At 40.4% G+C, this 18,311-nt stretch overlaps 1 protein-coding gene across 1 annotated transcript in view; it reads right to left on the bottom strand.

Moving 5' to 3' along the window:
* Nucleotides 1-8,177: 8,177 nt before the first annotated feature.
* Nucleotides 8,178-18,311, bottom strand: part of SUSD3 (sushi domain containing 3) — a 295,748-nt gene continuing 285,614 nt past the window's right edge. Inside the window, exon 5 of the mRNA XM_078662411.1 lies at nucleotides 8,178-8,831. Within this exon, the coding sequence (XP_078518537.1) occupies nucleotides 8,633-8,831 (199 nt within the window). The 3' untranslated portion in view covers nucleotides 8,178-8,632. The remainder of the gene's footprint in view (nucleotides 8,832-18,311) is intronic.

Below are 18,311 nucleotides of genomic sequence, written 5' to 3'. Positions count from 1 at the left end.
TCTAGTCAATAAGTGATACACCTAGAATACTCACCTGTGCACACGAGTTCTGTCACCCTCACCGCTCTTTAACGTTGGCTTGATTAATTGTATATATATATATATATATATATATATATATATATATATATATATATATATATATATATATATATATATATATATATACACACACAGAAAAAATCATAGGTTTCAGCGGTGTTATAGTTAGCTGGACATTTCACTCTTTCACTTGTACAAAACCATAGAAATTCCTCCATTATAGTTAGTTCTGCTAACTATAACCCGCACGACCACAATGCACTGCTGATGATGTCACATATTAGATATATTACATCATTCATGACATGGTCAGTGACATCACTGATGACATCTCAAATGACATCACTGATGACTTCATGCAGTGAATGTGGTTTAGTTTGAAATTTAAATATGTGCTATATATATATACCAATCTGTATTGACGATTGAGTGGATATATAATGGTCTGGATGGAGGATTTAGTAGCTGACTGTCTGTTTAAGTGAGTAATTAAAAGTGTCTCACTTAATACATGGATTAGTAACTAAACTATGTGAATGTGTGCATCACTGTCTCTGCTGTTGTATAACATGCTGCATCAGTTGGTCACTAACTACATGAGTGTGTATATTAGTTATTGATTAGTTGGGTGAGTATTTGTATGGGACACTGAGTTTGTCTGTGGTTGGATGGGGTGTGTGTAACTCTATGCATAGATCTGTGAATGGTTGATTGACTAGGTGTATAGGTTTAAGAGTGCATGTGAAAACAGTTGTTTGGGTGACTGAGTGCATTTATTTCTGTTTTGGTGAGCAAATATATGTTTTAGTTGTACATCTTCAACAAAGTAAAACAATAAAAGGCATTGTATGCGATAGTTGGTGTATATAAACAAGTATATGTAAGAGTCAGTGATGGTGAGAGTAACTATATGAATGAGTGTATAATTGTAATGGTGATTTTTTAGCAAATTAACTATGAATTACTATGTGTTTGAATAAATGAGGTGTTGTGTGTATAATTGTGTGAGTAAATGTAAGTGTGATTCATTCTTTTCAAGAGTGAGTAGGATGACTGCATAACTGACTAAGATGACTGCTGATGTGTCAATGTCTATACATGTGTATAAGTGCATTTGATAGTGTTCTATTAATTAGTGACTGCATGTATAAGTGATTCTGTTGTTGAATATGTAGTTGTGTGTGTAGACTTCAGTGAGTGGGTATGTAGTAACTGGTATTGGTGTATCAATGGTTTCAAATATGGTACTCTCTATTTTACAGTGAGTGATGAAAGGTTATACTAGTGTATGATGAGGTGTATCAGATTGTCACGTGGATGATGTCATCAGTGATGTCATTTGAGAAGTCATCAGTGATGTCATCAGTGATGTCACTGACCATGTCATTAATGATGTAATATGTGACATCATCAGCAGTGCATTGCGGGCATGCGAGTTACAGTTAGCAGAACTAACTATAACAGAGGAATTTTTATGGTTTTCTACGAGTGAAATGTCCAGCTAAATATAACACCCCTGAAACCTATGGTTTTTCTCTATGAAGTTCTAGGGTTTTTTAAATGCTGATTTCTAACTATAACGTCTCTGAAACGTATGTTTTTTTCAGTGAATTCGAAAGCTTTCTAAATGCTAATTTCTAACTATAACGTCTCTGAAACCTATGGTTTTTCCAGTGAATTTCAAAGGTTTTTTAAATGCTAATTTTTAAGTGTAATAGTAGTGATACCTATATTTTGTACACATTTTCTACAGTTTTTTAACTGTTATTTATAAATATTTTATTCATTAAATAACATTATATATTTTTCTGAAAATTGCAAAAAAAATGAAAAAATGCAAACTGAAATAGTGTTACTTTTATTTGTATTATTTTTCTTTTGATATATTTATATTATTTTCTTTAAAAAAATCTATTTTTTTCCTGAGTCGCACACACAAAGCTTACACATCACAGTGGGTGCGTGGATTCTAGCCACATTTTAGAAGTCGTGAAGGATCCGCGTACGGTGTGCGACGGCTGCGTGTTTTCCAGTTACATCATATACATTTAATATTACGTGATGTGCGCGATTGGTATGCGACCAGTCCGCAACTCCTGCTCCCGCGCATTTGCGACACATGCGCATTACGGTATGCGACGCTTGACTCCAGTGGCATGGAGAGCACGGGACAAAGGTCTGGGAGACCTTTTTGTTATGAAGTTTCCTAATTTCCTTATTTACTACAGTCTCCTCAGTGGGAAATACTTTCAGTTTTTTACTTTGATTCCATCAAGAAGGCATTCAGATGTGTAACACATTTGCCATGAATTCTGAATGTTAGCACTCTAGTTGCTCATTAGATCACTGTAGTAAAGCTATTGCTCACCAGGGAAGTCTGCTGCTGGTATTCAAAGTGCATGTTTCAGTCTGCATGTCAGAATTTTTTTAATGAAATAGAATCGGATTCGAGAAGTGACTCAAAATGTGCCCTCATTTTTCTTTCTGCAGCACTAATCATAATTTCTATGGCAAAAAGAAGCCCCTTCTTTTGTTCCTTTGCAAATTAAGGGGCTTATTAGGATAGCGGATTTTCCGCATCCTCTGGGCCGGCGGAAGCCACCGCCGGCCCGGAGGATGCGGAAAATCCGCTGCGGACCCACCAAAGACCCACCGCCACATTAGGATGGCTGGTGGGTCCTGGTTTCCGTCCGCTGCTTTTCCGCCGCGGTTGGCTTACAACCGCGGCGGAAAAGCTCTAATATGGTGACGGTGTCTCTCAGACACCGCCAGCCAGATTAGGATGGGATGGGAAACATGCTTTTCCGCGGCGGCTTTTCCGCCATGGAAAAGCATGTGTAACTTCACTTCGGGGGCCCGTTGCGGGCCCCCTAGGTGAAGTGGGGGTGGGGGGTGCACATGGGGGGTACCTATGGTACCCCCCTGCATTTGTATGCGGAAAGCGGCAGGCACCGCACGGTACCTGCCTCTTTCTGCATACAAATGCAACACCTGCATTTTTTACATTGCTGCGGGTGCAGCTTGAAGCCGCACCCGCCGCAATGTAAGTAATGGAGGATGTGACCGCCAGGGTGGCGGTCACATCCTAATCGTACAGGAGGGAACGCCGCAGCCCATGCGGACGTTCCCTCCTCCTCAGTGATCATGATCGGCCCCTAAATGTTTTAAGTGTTACCAATGTATTCCTATCAAGATGGCTTCAGGTGTTACTTACTTTTGTCATAAGTAAGACTGTTAGCGCTCTAGTTCTTCTTTAGAACACTCTGGGACATTCTGTCATTGGGCTATAATTGGGCTACATCCAGGTGATATTTGTGCTACATTTGGGCTCTTTTGTCTCTGGTGGCCATCTTGGAAGACTTATTTGTTATGAAGTTTTCTAATTTCCTCATTTACTACAGTCTCCTCAGTAGGAAATACTTTCAGTTTTTTTACTTTGATTCCATCAAGAAGGCATTCAGATGTGTCACACATTTGACATAAATTCTGAATGTTAGCACTCTAGTTGCTCATTAGATCACTGTAGTAAAGCTACTGCTCACCAGGGAAGTCTGCTGCTGGTATTCAAAGTGCATGTTTCAGTCTGCATGTCAGAATTGTTTTTAATGACATAGAAGAGGATTTGAGAAGTCACTCAAAATGTGCCCTAATTTTTCTTTCTGCAGCACTAATCATATTGCTATGGCAAAATGAAGCCCCTCATTTTGTTCCTTGGCAAATTAAATGTTTTAAGTGTTACCACTTTATTCCAATCAAGATGGCTTCAGGTGTTCCATACTTTTGTCATAAGTAAGACTGTTAGCGCTTTAGTTGTTCTTTAGAACACTCTGGGATATTCTGTCATTGGGCGATACTTGGGCTACATTTGGGTGATATTTGTGCTACATTTGGGCTCTTTTGTCTCTGGTGGCCATCTTGGGAGACTTATTTGTTATGAAGTTTCCTAATTTCCTCATTTACTACAGTCTCCTCAGTAGGAAATACTTTCAGTTTCTTTACTTTGATTCCATCAAGAAGGCATACAGATGTTTCACACATTTGCCTTAAATTCAGAATGTTATCACTCTAGTTGCTCATTAGATCACTGTAGTAAAGCTACTGCTCACCAGGGAAGTCTGCTGCTGGTATTCAAAGTGCATGTTTCAGTCTGCATGTCAGAATTTTTTTAATGAAATAGAATCGGATTCGAGAAGTGACTCAAAATGTGCCCTCATTTTTCTTTCTGCAGCACTAATCATAATTTCTATGGCAAAAAGAAGCCCCTTCTTTTGTTCCTTTGCAAATTAAGGGGCTTATTAGGATAGCGGATTTTCCGCATCCTCTGGGCCGGCGGAAGCCACCGCCGGCCCGGAGGATGCGGAAAATCCGCTGCGGACCCACCAAAGACCCACCGCCACATTAGGATGGCTGGTGGGTCCTGGTTTCCGTCCGCTGCTTTTCCGCCGCGGTTGGCTTACAACCGCGGCGGAAAAGCTCTAATATGGTGACGGTGTCTCTCAGACACCGCCAGCCAGATTAGGATGGGATGGGAAACATGCTTTTCCGCGGCGGCTTTTCCGCCATGGAAAAGCATGTGTAACTTCACTTCGGGGGCCCGTTGCGGGCCCCCTAGGTGAAGTGGGGGTGGGGGGTGCACATGGGGGGTACCTATGGTACCCCCCTGCATTTGTATGCGGAAAGCGGCAGGCACCGCACGGTACCTGCCTCTTTCTGCATACAAATGCAACACCTGCATTTTTTACATTGCTGCGGGTGCAGCTTGAAACCGCACCCGCCGCAATGTAAGTAATGGAGGATGTGACCGCCAGGGTGGCGGTCACATCCTAATCGTACAGGAGGGAACGCCGCAGCCCATGCGGACGTTCCCTCCTCCTCAGTGATCATGATCGGCCCCTAAATGTTTTAAGTGTTACCAATGTATTCCTATCAAGATGGCTTCAGGTGTTACTTACTTTTGTCATAAGTAAGACTGTTAGCGCTCTAGTTCTTCTTTAGAACACTCTGGGACATTCTGTCATTGGGCTATAATTGGGCTACATCCAGGTGATATTTGTGCTACATTTGGGCTCTTTTGTCTCTGGTGGCCATCTTGGAAGACTTATTTGTTATGAAGTTTTCTAATTTCCTCATTTACTACAGTCTCCTCAGTAGGAAATACTTTCAGTTTTTTTACTTTGATTCCATCAAGAAGGCATTCAGATGTGTCACACATTTGACATAAATTCTGAATGTTAGCACTCTAGTTGCTCATTAGATCACTGTAGTAAAGCTACTGCTCACCAGGGAAGTCTGCTGCTGGTATTCAAAGTGCATGTTTCAGTCTGCATGTCAGAATTGTTTTTAATGACATAGAAGAGGATTTGAGAAGTCACTCAAAATGTGCCCTAATTTTTCTTTCTGCAGCACTAATCATATTGCTATGGCAAAATGAAGCCCCTCATTTTGTTCCTTGGCAAATTAAATGTTTTAAGTGTTACCACTTTATTCCAATCAAGATGGCTTCAGGTGTTCCATACTTTTGTCATAAGTAAGACTGTTAGCGCTTTAGTTGTTCTTTAGAACACTCTGGGATATTCTGTCATTGGGCGATACTTGGGCTACATTTGGGTGATATTTGTGCTACATTTGGGCTCTTTTGTCTCTGGTGGCCATCTTGGGAGACTTATTTGTTATGAAGTTTCCTAATTTCCTCATTTACTACAGTCTCCTCAGTAGGAAATACTTTCAGTTTCTTTACTTTGATTCCATCAAGAAGGCATACAGATGTTTCACACATTTGCCTTAAATTCAGAATGTTATCACTCTAGTTGCTCATTAGATCACTGTAGTAAAGCTACTGCTCACCAGGGAAGTCTGTTGCTGGTATTCAAAGTGCATGTTTCAGTCTGCATGCTAGAATGTTTTAATGAAATAGAAGAGGATTTGAGAAGTCAAAATGTGCCCTATTTTTTCTTTCTGCAGCACTAATCATAATTCTGATTGCAAAATGAAGCCCCTCATTTTGTTCCTTTGCAAATTAAATGTTTTAAGTGATACCACTTTATTCTAATCAAGATGGCTTCAGGTGTTCCACACTTTTGTCATAAGTATTTTTTCCTTTAATATCTAAAAAACTACTGAACAGCTTTACACCATTTAACAAAAAGGCATGAGTCTGAACCAAGGACTACCTCTTTGCTAAATTTGGTGTAATTCCGCTCAGCAGTTCGGGCTGTGGCTGCGATTAAAGGTTCCCATGGGAAATTGCATGGGGAAAACACGTTTTGGGATCCCCTTTTTTCTCAGCCCTGCTTGACAAATCACCGTGAAACTTTCAGGATAGGAGAGGACCGGAGCGGGCCATAAGTTTTGAAACTTTAGAGAAGATTATTCAACCGGCGCCAAAGTTATTGAAAATAGAATGTTGCGAATTTCCTATGGAAAATAGGTCCTAACTATAACACCGCCAGAAGGTAATATATATATATATATATTTTTTTATTTTTTTATTTTTCATTTATATATATATATATATATATATATATATATATATATATATATATATATATATATATATATATATATATATACACACATATACATACACACATTGAAATAGTACTGTTCCATTTGAAACAAAATTTCTATGAACAATAAAAGTGTGTTTTGTTAGACCTTGTTAACTAGGACTCTATTTAAGCCCAGTCACCATTTTTTCAAAATGGATGTCTCCGATGCTTTTGCCCTAGAACATTACATTGCTTATGTTTTCTGCAGTACACAGTCAAGCTGAGCTGTCTTTGTTTCTTCCAATTGACGCCGTTTTAAATGAAAAACTTTCCAGTATTATCACAGAAATGTAACATTTCAAGGAACTTCTGCTAGCTCTCTGTTCTGTGGTCATTCATCATAGTTTGTTGTTGTGCATGTAATACGTTTGAACATAACTAAGGAAAGCCCTCTAGTTCCCTATACTTTAATGATAACAGTAGGTTAAGGAAAAATGACTCAATACGTCAAAAATTTGTAGAACCCAAAAGGAAACCTCCAATTGAGAAAATAATGCATTTATTAAATCACCAATCCAAATTTACACCTATATAAACAAAATATTAGTACATGTATTTTGAAGCAGATTCCCTACCACCCCTGGGTAAGGTGGGCGGCGGGTGGCAGGGAATCTATTTCAAAATTCTGTACTAATATATGTTGTTTATATCATGACACTGAAATAAAGTACATGAATATATTTGTAGGAAAGTCAATATTAAATTTGCAATGGTAATTTATTAAATGCATTATGTTTTTAATTTGTAGGTTTCCTTTTGGGCTTCATACATTCTTTGTTTTAGGAGGGAAATTGTCCTTAACCTACTGGTATCATAGGGGGTTGGTGGCTTTTCCTTAACTTTGTTTTCCCTATCCCGCACCCCATATTAGTTATCAGGGGCCCTCCGTGTTTACTTGCTCCTATTACTAGATTGTCCTGCCATCTGCAGATGATATTAGAATAGAGTTTGCAGAATCAATATTGAGGTACTGGGATGGTGCTGAGGCAATATGATGTTAAATAAAACAGTGTTCTGATTTGCCAATAATGCGATACGTTTGCTCACGCCGTGCTGAATCTACACTTTCTATTGTTTTCAAATAGAAGATTTACTATATAAACTCTTGATTTGTAGGATGTGCCGGAAGACTTTCCGATGCTACTATGGATGCTGTCTGTTTCTCTATTGATTTCGCTGTTGACTTGGGAATTCGAATAATGAAAATGTTGCTCTACCTTGAAATACTTTATTTGCTAAGAGCCTTTACGGTAGCCTTATGCTGATTTTTTTATCTTATCTTATGAATTTTTATAATAAATGTTTTAAATTTACTCGCCCAATATAGAACTCAATCATTGACTGGGACTTTACTCGATTTATTGTATTTCTGATGTGGTAGGTGGTACTTTACCTTGAAAAACCATTGCCTCATGAAATTCAGGTTTAACACCATCTCCGGTGTTTCAATCCATGGGCAAAGTATTGAGGTCATTTTGGGGTGGATTGGTTCCCCTGCACCCACAAAGGGATCATTTACAGCAATTAGATATGCAAATAAAATCTGTTTTTTCTTTTACAAAATGTAATTGGATAGAAGCGTAGAAATATACATAAGAAAACTTTATTGTAATTCTCTCATGTTCCAGTGTACAAAAATATGTTTTCCTCATTTTAAAAATATTAACATATGCTGAACAGAATCTTTAATTGTCAGTTACAGTACATTCACGTGTTTCTTAAATCTTTGATTTTACATCAAGCAAATAGATCAATGGCTATTTTTTCAATATATATACAATATTTGTTCATACATAATTCTCTGAGATCAGCATTCCGAGCACAGATTATATAATAATTTCATTTAAATGCCAATGTCAAATATTTTACATAAAATCTGCAAGCATTGTTTCAGTTACAATCTTCTGATAACAAAAAAGTTTGATGACCTACTAAAAAAAAACCCTTTTTTTATGTATCACATTGAAGGCACTTCTCTTTCAGCATCATTGTTCCATTTTGGGCCTTTCGGAGGTTGGTTGTGGTTGTCACACAACATATGACTAGCCAGGCAGATATAAGTCATAAGCCTGTGGGGCACCTCTACGTTGCCCATAGACCTCTACCACATGAATGCCGCTCACTGTGGGTATTGTGCTCGGACATGTTGGCATTCGTTGTTTGTCAACTGGTCCAGTGTTTTGGCTTGGTTTGACTTGATGGTTATTGTGCCTGGCACAAGAAACAGTGTTTTCCACTGACCTGCAAATGATAGAAAATAGGTAATTTGAATGTATCCTGTGGCATTGAATTGTAAATATTTAATTTCAAGTATCTATCAATGACAAGTTATCTCTGTATTAAGTGTAAGTGGTTGCTTTTCTTGGTGGCACTATGTTATCTAATAGCATCTCTAGAACAATATAAGTTTATTTTTCTCAGTGGTGGCCAGCCAAGCTCGCGGGTGGCAGGCGAGTATGGGGATCACGTGGGGGAAGTCACGATTGCAGGAGGGTGCGCATACTAAAAAAATTCAAATAAATACTTGCTGCCAGGTCCCATATCTCTGCTCTCCTTGAGGAACAGGAAGCACAGCTAGGCCCCACTGACCAACCACAATGCTGCAAAGCAGCATTGTGATTGGTAGGCACCAAGGATCCTCTAACCAATCACAATGCTGCAATGCAGAGTTGTGATTGGTTTTGAGCGTCTTAGTTTAATGCTCAACCAGGGAATGGGGGCCTTGGCATGTTCCCCTTGCAGGGTGTAATGCAGCCTGAATGGAGAACGGGGAAAGTGTGCATGACTGGTATGGGTGGCCTGAGAGGGCCATCCACACAGTCATTGCGCACTTAGGAGTGGGCAAACCACTCCTCCCCTGCCCTGCTCCTAGAGCAGCGCAGAACCACCCACTCGCCCGACTGCAAAGCAACACAAACATAAAATGATAATAACTGAAAGTTATGATCATTTTATTTTTCTACTTCCTGCACTGCTTAAAACCAGTGGGGCGACGCTCCTCCGCCATAGCGGAGGAAACACCACTGATTTTTCTTGCTTATGGAGTTATAATGTTCATAATTCCTGCGAAACATACAACCAATATTTTAATGATTTCAACAATGCTATTTACATTACTTACATTGCCTTTAAAAAGTCATAACTGCATCCATTGTTTTAACTTTACAAACCTGATATCCATTTAAGACTTTCACAGTACCCTGCAATAAGATGATCTGAATTTTAGAAGAATAAAGGGGTCTCAAGACCAACGGCGGCTCCTCCGCTATGGCGGAGGAGCGTCACCCCACTGCTTTCAAGCAGTGTGAGAAGTAGTTATTATCATTTTATGTTTGTGCTGCTTTGCGGGCAGGTGGGCGGGGCATACCTGCTCTCGGAGTAGGGCAGGTGAGGAGTGGTTTTCCCACTCCTACGTGTGCAATGACTGTTTGGCTGGCCCTCTCATGGGCACTTTTCGCCTTCTTCATGCAGGCTGCATTACAGCCTGAGTGGAGAACATGACCAGGCTCCCGTTCCCTGGCTGAGTGTTGAACCAGGACACTCAAAACATATTGCAATGCTGCATTGCAAACCTGTGATTGGTCAGTGGGGCCTGGCTGTGCTTCCTGTTTCTCGAGAAGAGTAGGAGAAGAGCAGGAGCAGAGATGTGGGACCCGGCGGCAGGGAAAGTTAATATTTTGTTTTACGTTTTTTTTTTATCGTGCGCACCTTCCCGCAAACATGACCCTTGCGACCTCCGCACCCGCCCGCCACCTGCGAGTCATGGCAGCCGCCACTGCTCAAGTAGTCCGCAAATGTTGCACAAAAAGTGAAAGTGAACATGGGTTAGTGCATGCCTAATTTCAGTGGTCAAAATGTTACCAAAGATTCACTTAGAGGAAAGCATTGGCTTCTAGAGTAGGGCATGATATTGATTTGTCCATGTTTGTTCCGGTGCTGCTCAATTCTGACAGTTGTGCTGCTCAATGTTGCCAAGTACAATACCAAACTAGAAAACTTTTTCAAATTAATTGAGCTTTGAGCGAAGCTTTATTATGTCTGTTTTGCAATTCAGCTATGCCAGTAGTGCAACTTAATTATATTTGCGGATCAGTTCACTTTTGGGCTTAGTACTACTCAAATATGCCATATAGTCAGCATATGTGACATACGTGCACCCTTCTATGCAAACATTTTCAGTGGATTTGTTTAAAAATGCCATGTGCCTTCAAACATACTGGTCACTGGTAAAATATGATGGTCCATAACAAACATTAGTGCATAAAATTGTTTTCCTTCATCTAAAAATATCAACGTATGTTGAACTGAATCTTCAGCTATAACTGCATGTTCACATGTTTCTTAAATCTTTGGCTTTACATCAAGAAAATATATCTATGACTATTAATTCAATATGTATAAAATATTTTTTGATAGTTCACTGTGATCACAATGCCGAGCAAGATTATATAATAATTTAATTGTAATGTCAAATATTTATTCATTGAGTTTGAGAGCATTTTCTTCTGCAATTGCAAACTTCTGCTAAAAATGTTCTAATGTCTATTAACAGTAATATATGTTTTTTATGTATTTCACAATACATGCACTCTACTTTCGCCCTCTATGTTCCATTTTAGTTCTTTCAAAGGCTGGTTGCGATTGTCACACAACATATGGCTCCTCATGTAGATACAATTCATAAGTCTGTGGGGCAACTCTAGTTGGAGGGATCAACTCCTTTATGAGTATTGAGAGAGGGCTTGAAAAGAATATTCCCATTTAACTGCGAAATTTGTAATTTATTATCTTTAAAATAATTATATTTAAAATAGGTCACTATTGCTGAAGCATTTTTTTTCTGCATTAAAAATGTATATATACAATTTATTTCCAACATTTAACATAAAATATTTGTACATTTAAAAAAAAAAAGTTTAATAGACTTTTTTTTACTTTTCTGTATACTTTACCACAGGGAAATCTGTGCACCGACTGCTAAGATATAATGTGGACAGGATATCTGTAACATTTATCATGGAGTAGTCCATCGACCAAACTTTAAATCAGGCCCTTTGTCACAAGCTGGCCTTCTAGGAAATGTGACAGCGAAAATAGCACTTTGCAGATAGCAGGGCTTTAAGTGGGATAAAAAATCAGGGAGCGTCTAAAACGTGCCTGGCCAAAGAGACTTGATCATGAGTCCTTTACAAGTAATTAAGGGCATGGCTTAGCTCAAGTGAATCTATAATCCTGTGCCTCACAAATTGTCAAAGTCTACATGTTGCCTGAGAGGTTGGAAGGCGTAAGGACACCAGGGCACATGACATCCAATGAACACAAGGCAGAAAGAAAAGCTGGGTTCCAAGGGGTATATTATCAAGGGGTTTTATCTCCGCTTTTTTGGCTTTAAAAGCCAAGAAAGCGGAGATAAAATTATCTCCCTATTACCAAGCTGTCGCTAACACCAGTTAGCGACAGCTAATAGGAGATAGCGACCATCATGGGCCCCACTTTGCATGTCAGTGATATTTATCACTAATGATATGCAAAGTGGGCGTGCCAAGATGTTAGCGACTGGAAACAGTCGCTAACATCGCTATCTCCTATTACCAACTTTTAGAGATATTTGCGCTAAGTGCGTATATCTCCAAAAGCTAACACCTGCCCTGAGCAGTTCTTAGCCATGTTATCCAATGGGAGGTGGATAACATGGCTAAGAGCATTTGCTCGATAATGCATGAATATCGCTGACTTTTCAGCGATATTCATGCATTGCGGGCGTTTTTTATCGCATTTGCGATAAACCTTGCTAATAGCAAGGTTTATCTGCGATAAAAATCGCCGATGTGCGGCGATAATTTTTGTCTCTAAACAAGTTAGAGACAAAAATTATCGCTAGTTGTTGGTAATATGCCCCCAAATGCGTTGCAGGCAGTAGCAGTTTACTTGTCTTTGACATATCATTAGCTGATCACAAATATCTATGTTTGTACTCCTGGTGGCTGCATGTTGCCCACAAAGAACACGCTCAACTCCCATCTCTTTTTCTGACCTGTCAGAGGGGAATATACGAGATTTATTGTCAAATTATACAGTTTTACATTCAGTGAACAAAATTCAACAGGGTGGTGCTAAGATTTCCCTTTTCGCTGCTAAGTTACAACTTCAAGGCTTCAAAAAACAGGTACAGAAGGACTGGCGTGTAAAAATGTGCAAAGGTGTTCCATTGCAACTTTGTAAAGTTTCTTTTTCAAATTCACAAGCTTTGTAAACTTTAGAAAAACTGTAAAAAAAACACAACAGTGGGAGAAAACTCCTCCTCGTTGTAGGTTTGCGAGAGAAAAAGGTCTGCAAGATTGTTCTTTCCCCAAATGGTTTTTGAAAGAATATTCTCTCACAAAATGTCTCCCGCAAGCAGTGATAAAGCGTGTAAAAAAAGTATGGGTACTGTGATCTTTTGTACAATGGGCGTGTGGCCAGTGAGTGAGGAAGCGGGGTAGGTGATGTGGCTTTTGACCTAAAGGTAACTGCATATAAAATATAATGCACACACCTAAAATGAAAAATAAATGCAACTTAAAATCTTCTGTGGTAAATTCATTTTTCTAGTAGGACAGGTCAGTTGGTTAATGCAGATATCTGTGGGTATTTCTGGATGGTCACTTTATTTTAATCCTGTTCGGTGCCCTGTGGGAATTAGTGACGTGTATATATATTGTGCTGAAAGGTCCAAGCCTGTGACAGAAAGCTCATTGAACTAAGTAAGTCATTAGTTTAAAATATTGATTGCACACCATATAACATACACAGGCTGTTGCACAACGTGGAAATATAGTTTTGTTTAAATGTTGATAGTTCTTTTAAAAGTTATGTTCTTACTAATGTGCTGATTGTAGCTAGTATATACTTTGTTGGGTCTCGCCTGAGCCAGCGCATGCGCTGCTCTGGTGAGGCTTTTAGTAAGGGCTTCAGAAAATGCTACCACACGCATTTGGTGGTGGCCTAGAGCTTGCGGTTACGAGCGTGGGTGCGCGCTTACGAGCACAGGCGCCATCTCGCGGGCACCCTTACAGCCGCAATTACTTCCACTTTCGCCATCTGCCTTTCCTCACGGCACCCTTATAGCGCGCCTCGCTCCACTCCTCCCACACCACAGAACTCGTCCCCGCAATCACATTCACGGCAGCGCGTACCCGTTACTTTTATGGCCATGCGTCCAATGCTTTTTTTTCTTCTTCCTTTTAGGTTGGGGGTTGCAATCAACTTTTCTTTTTTTTTTTTTGATCTTCTGCTGAATGTTTCCCCGCCCACCAGTCTTCCACTTGTAGAATCAGTCGAGTCGACCCCTGGAGGTTTTAAACATGCTCTTTTTAAATAAAAAAAAATAAACCTTTCGAGGACTTGTGATGATGAAAACTGTGTTTTGATTTGGTATGCAGTGTAATAAAATAACTTTCGTTTATTAGTTATGGCTTGATACTCCTCGTCAACACTTCATTCACCACATTTGCACCAGCTGTGCTCTGCTAATGAGTCCCCTGATTAGCTCTTCCCATACCTCCCATTTGAAGCTCGTTGCAAGCCAGCACTTGACATCAGGATGATTTACAAGGTCGTCAGTGAGAACATCAAAATTAACATATTCCAATTTCATTTACTTTGGCAGTAAATTGGCTCCTCTTCTGTTGTACTTGTAGGCAGCGATAGTAAAACCAAAACAGCTATATGAAAAACTCGTGAGGTTCGTTTTTTTTAAAGAACACACACAGTTCTGAGTCCGTTCTGAATTAAAAGTGAAATCGGGCATCGTTTTGTAATGTTTTCATGCACGCTGAACACAAACAGATGGATTTGAGACACCTCTGACTACTGTCACGCATTAAAGGCCGCACAAAAACCCTTTTTGTTCAAATTGACCTTTCTGCCTTATAATGAGATTTTCCATTTCAGTTACTCTTGACAGGAGCCATGTGAACAGCCCCTTCCATCCCCTTAAGGTTCCGATGGATTTTGAGGTCTGCTTTTCATGTGCATCACCTTCATTTTGATGCAGTTCTCTTCCAGCAACCTACTTGCCACCAAATCTTTGGCTACTTCCATTTTTAATTTAAGTGGTTTTTTTATGATTGTTTTCTTGACAAAATGCTTTAATGACTCCATAGTTTCCCAGGTTCATTAGTACTCGCAGCTCCAGTGCAGGGGTTTTCAATGTGGGGGCTTGGTGTCCTAGCATTTTAATAAGATAAACAAAAGTACTAGTCCCAGAATGCAATTGAAAAATGGGACTGTAGCAATTGACTTCGGGTGGACTTAAACTTGGCAGAGCTGCTAATTCTTAATTTTTACCTTAGTGAAAACTGCAGTAACTGTAAATTCGTCGCTTACTATAATCTGTTTTTGTCTACGTAGAACAAAAAAATCTAAACTAATTGAGCTTGATTTTAAGCTAAAAGTCTTATATGATTGTCTTTAAATTATGCAAGGAATAATTCTTATGTTTTTACAGTATAAGACTTTTGTAGACAAGGTTTTTTTTCTGTTCCCAAGTGAATGGTTTTATGGTATTTAATGCTGTGTTTGTTTTGTATTCTCTTTCTCTTTCATTGTACTCTACACACATACTGGTTCTCACATGACTTAGCATCCATTACTACCACCTACTACATATTTTTTTGCCAATTTGTTTTTGCTACACATCTCATTCCATGTATTCCCTGCTCTAGGTCCGGATCTCTTGTTTTGTCCATTCTGTTAATCTCTGCCTCACCTGCCTCTCAAAGCGTTTCTCTCTTTACCCACAATAGCCAGCAGAGAGGTGGAGCCATGGCAGCAATCTCTGACTTGTTGGAAAAGAAGCCCTCAGTTTTTCGGTGGCAGGCTGCCAACGTTTTCAAATGCTCAACTTTAACAATTCACGGTGTCGATGTATTAATCGGCCAGTGACCCACTTTTGGCAGTTTCCTGCAGCGCACACACACAGCACAACACCGACCCCCATGCCCATTTAAAAGGAAAACGTGTGAAAATATACGATATTCGAGCTCTTCTTTCAGTGTCTTTGGTCGTTTAGAGTGTGGATGCTGTGAGATCAGGGCGCCCATTTTCTCTCTGGCCAGAGCTGGGTGTGTGATAAAAGGTAAGAATGTAGGCTGAGATGACCTTGCCTCTGTCTGCCCCTTTTCTTCATCCACGAGGACCAAGATATGACCAGCACACTTGTAGCAGAAGGGGACCAAGATATGACCAGCACGCTTGTGGCAGAAGGGGACCAAGATATGACCAGCACGCTTGTGGCAGAAGGGGACCAAGATATGACCAGTACGATTGTGGCAGAAGAGGCCCAAGATATGACCAGCACGCTTATGGCAGTAGGGGACCAAGATATGACCAGCACACTTGTGGCAGAAGGGGACTAAGATATGACCAGCTCGCTTGTGGCAGAAGGGGACCAAGATATGACCAGCACAAAGGTAGACAGAAGCAAACTTAACACGCATTGGCATAGCCAATAGATCTCACCATTGGGACCTTATTAGTGTTTAGCCATGCAACAGTTGATGTTGTTGCACCAAGGATATTGTGCTGCATAACTAAATACTTATAAGGTCCCAAAAGCGAAACGTATTGGCTATGCCAATGCTTGTTTTATTATGGCTTTAATTTAAAAGGACACATTCCAAATTCTGTCAATCAATTAAAACATTTGCTGGCCCCCAAGCAACCTTCAGATTTGCAAATGAACCAATTGCACACAAGTAAATTTCTTTCAGGTAGCAGGCACCCTAGAGAGAAGGCTTGTTTCTTCTTTAGCTGCCTCTCCTTTTGCTCACTGAAAGTAGACTGTTCTTCTCCGCTTTCATCTTACGGGAGTTTGAATTGAGTGTCGCCCCACTGCTTTTTTGCAGTGACATGGTGAGAAAATAAAATGATAATAACTGGCATGATTATCATTTTTATTTTCTCCTACTTATTATTATGTATCTTATAGAGCACGCGGCTACCCCCAACGGGAGTGTCCCGGCGCTAAGCGAAGAAGATGGGTTAAGTGAACAGCCATGTTTTGAATAGCTTACGGAAGCTAGGCTCCGATGAAGCATTTCTGATTTGTAGGGGTAGGGAATTCCAGAGGATGGTTGTTTTGACTGAGAATGAGCGCCCACCGAGTCTGGCAGTGGCAAAGCGAGGGGTAACGAGAAGTTCTTGGTGCTCGGACCTTAAATTTCTTGTATGGTGTGATTTGTGGATTATTTTCCTTAGGTAGTGGGGGCCGGTGCCATTTATTGCTCTGTAAGCAAGGGTAAGTGCCTTGAATTCTGTTAGTTTTCATACCGGCAACCAATGAAGGCTACGTAGATGTGGTGAGGTGTGATGTCTTAGGGGGATATTTCTTATGAGCCTTGCAGCTGCGTTCTGTATTGTTTGCAGCTTTCTGAACAGGTAGGCTGGTAGGCCCAGATATAGACTATTGGCATAGTCTAATTGGGACATCACTAGTGCGTGAACTATAGTTTTTCTACACTCCATAGGTAGGAGGTGGAGGAATTTCCGCAGTGCCTTTAGTTTCCAGAAGCAAGTAGAGGAAACATGTCCTATCTGGGTTTTGCACGACAATGTATTGTCGATTTTGAATCGCAAAATCCTAGCTGATGTGACAGGGCCTGGGGGTGGATTGAGCACTGAAGGCCAACAAAGATCAGTTTGAGGGGGCGAAGGTTGATTAAAAAACAATACTTCAGTTTTATCGGCGTTAAGCTGTAAGCAGTTGGTAGTCATCCAGGTAGAGATATCTGTCAGACAATGTTGAAATTTAGTAAAAGCTGCATCTGAGTGGTCTTTAAAGGAGAACATCAGCTGTGTCTCATCAGCATATGAGATAACACTAACGTTGTGTTGCTCAATAAGTGGGGCAAGACGGGCAAGGTAGATATTAAAAAGGGTGGGGCTGAGGGCCGAGCCCTGTGGGACTCTGCAAATCAAAGGGCCGGGCGATGAGACGTGTGGTTGCAACCTTATTCTTTGGACTCGTCCATCAAGAAAGGAGTTAAACCAGGCTAACACAGACCCAGTAATTCTTAGTTGCCTGAGTCTGTCGAGGAGAATCTTATGGGACACCGTATCAAACGCTGCTGACAAGTCAAGCAGCACCAGCATTGCACAGCAGCCTTTGTCGAGGGGTTCTCTGATAGTTTTGGTTACTTCTAGTAACGCTGTCGCAGTGCTGTAACCAGCTCTGAATCCAGACTGCATATCGTGCAAAAGCTTGTTGGCTTCTAAGAAGTTAGATAGCTGTTTCTGTACCTCCTTCTGCAGAACAATGGCTGGGGCTGGCAGTAGAGAAATGAATGTAAAGTTTTTTAGAATGGCCAGATCTGCATTTTCTTTTTTGAGGATGAGAGCTTTTTTCCACACAGACGGATAAATGCCATTTTTCAGTGATGCATTCCATAGCACGTTTAATGGGGAGTTGATCATGTGGGCCAGTAGTTTGAAGAATCTAGCCGGGAAGGGATCTAAGGGGGAGCCGAATTTAATTTTTTGCAGTAGATTAAGAGAGTTTTCGGAACTGAACGGGCTAAAATCTGACCAAGTTTCTGTGTGTGTGGGGACAGAGGTGTCATTGGGACCTCATTCTCCGTGAACAAGGTGTACATATCTTCGATCTTTTCTTGAAAGAAGCTCTAAAGGTTCTCACAGAGAGTCTCTGACGGGGTAATGTTACTTTTCATTGTCTTAGGTTTC

Source organism: Lissotriton helveticus, chromosome 9, assembly GCF_964261635.1.
Source record: "Lissotriton helveticus chromosome 9, aLisHel1.1, whole genome shotgun sequence".
NCBI classification, from domain to species: Eukaryota; Metazoa; Chordata; class Amphibia; order Caudata; family Salamandridae; genus Lissotriton; species Lissotriton helveticus.
The sequence above is the reverse complement of the archived record's forward strand: the minus strand, read 5'-3'. Positions and strand labels throughout refer to the sequence as shown.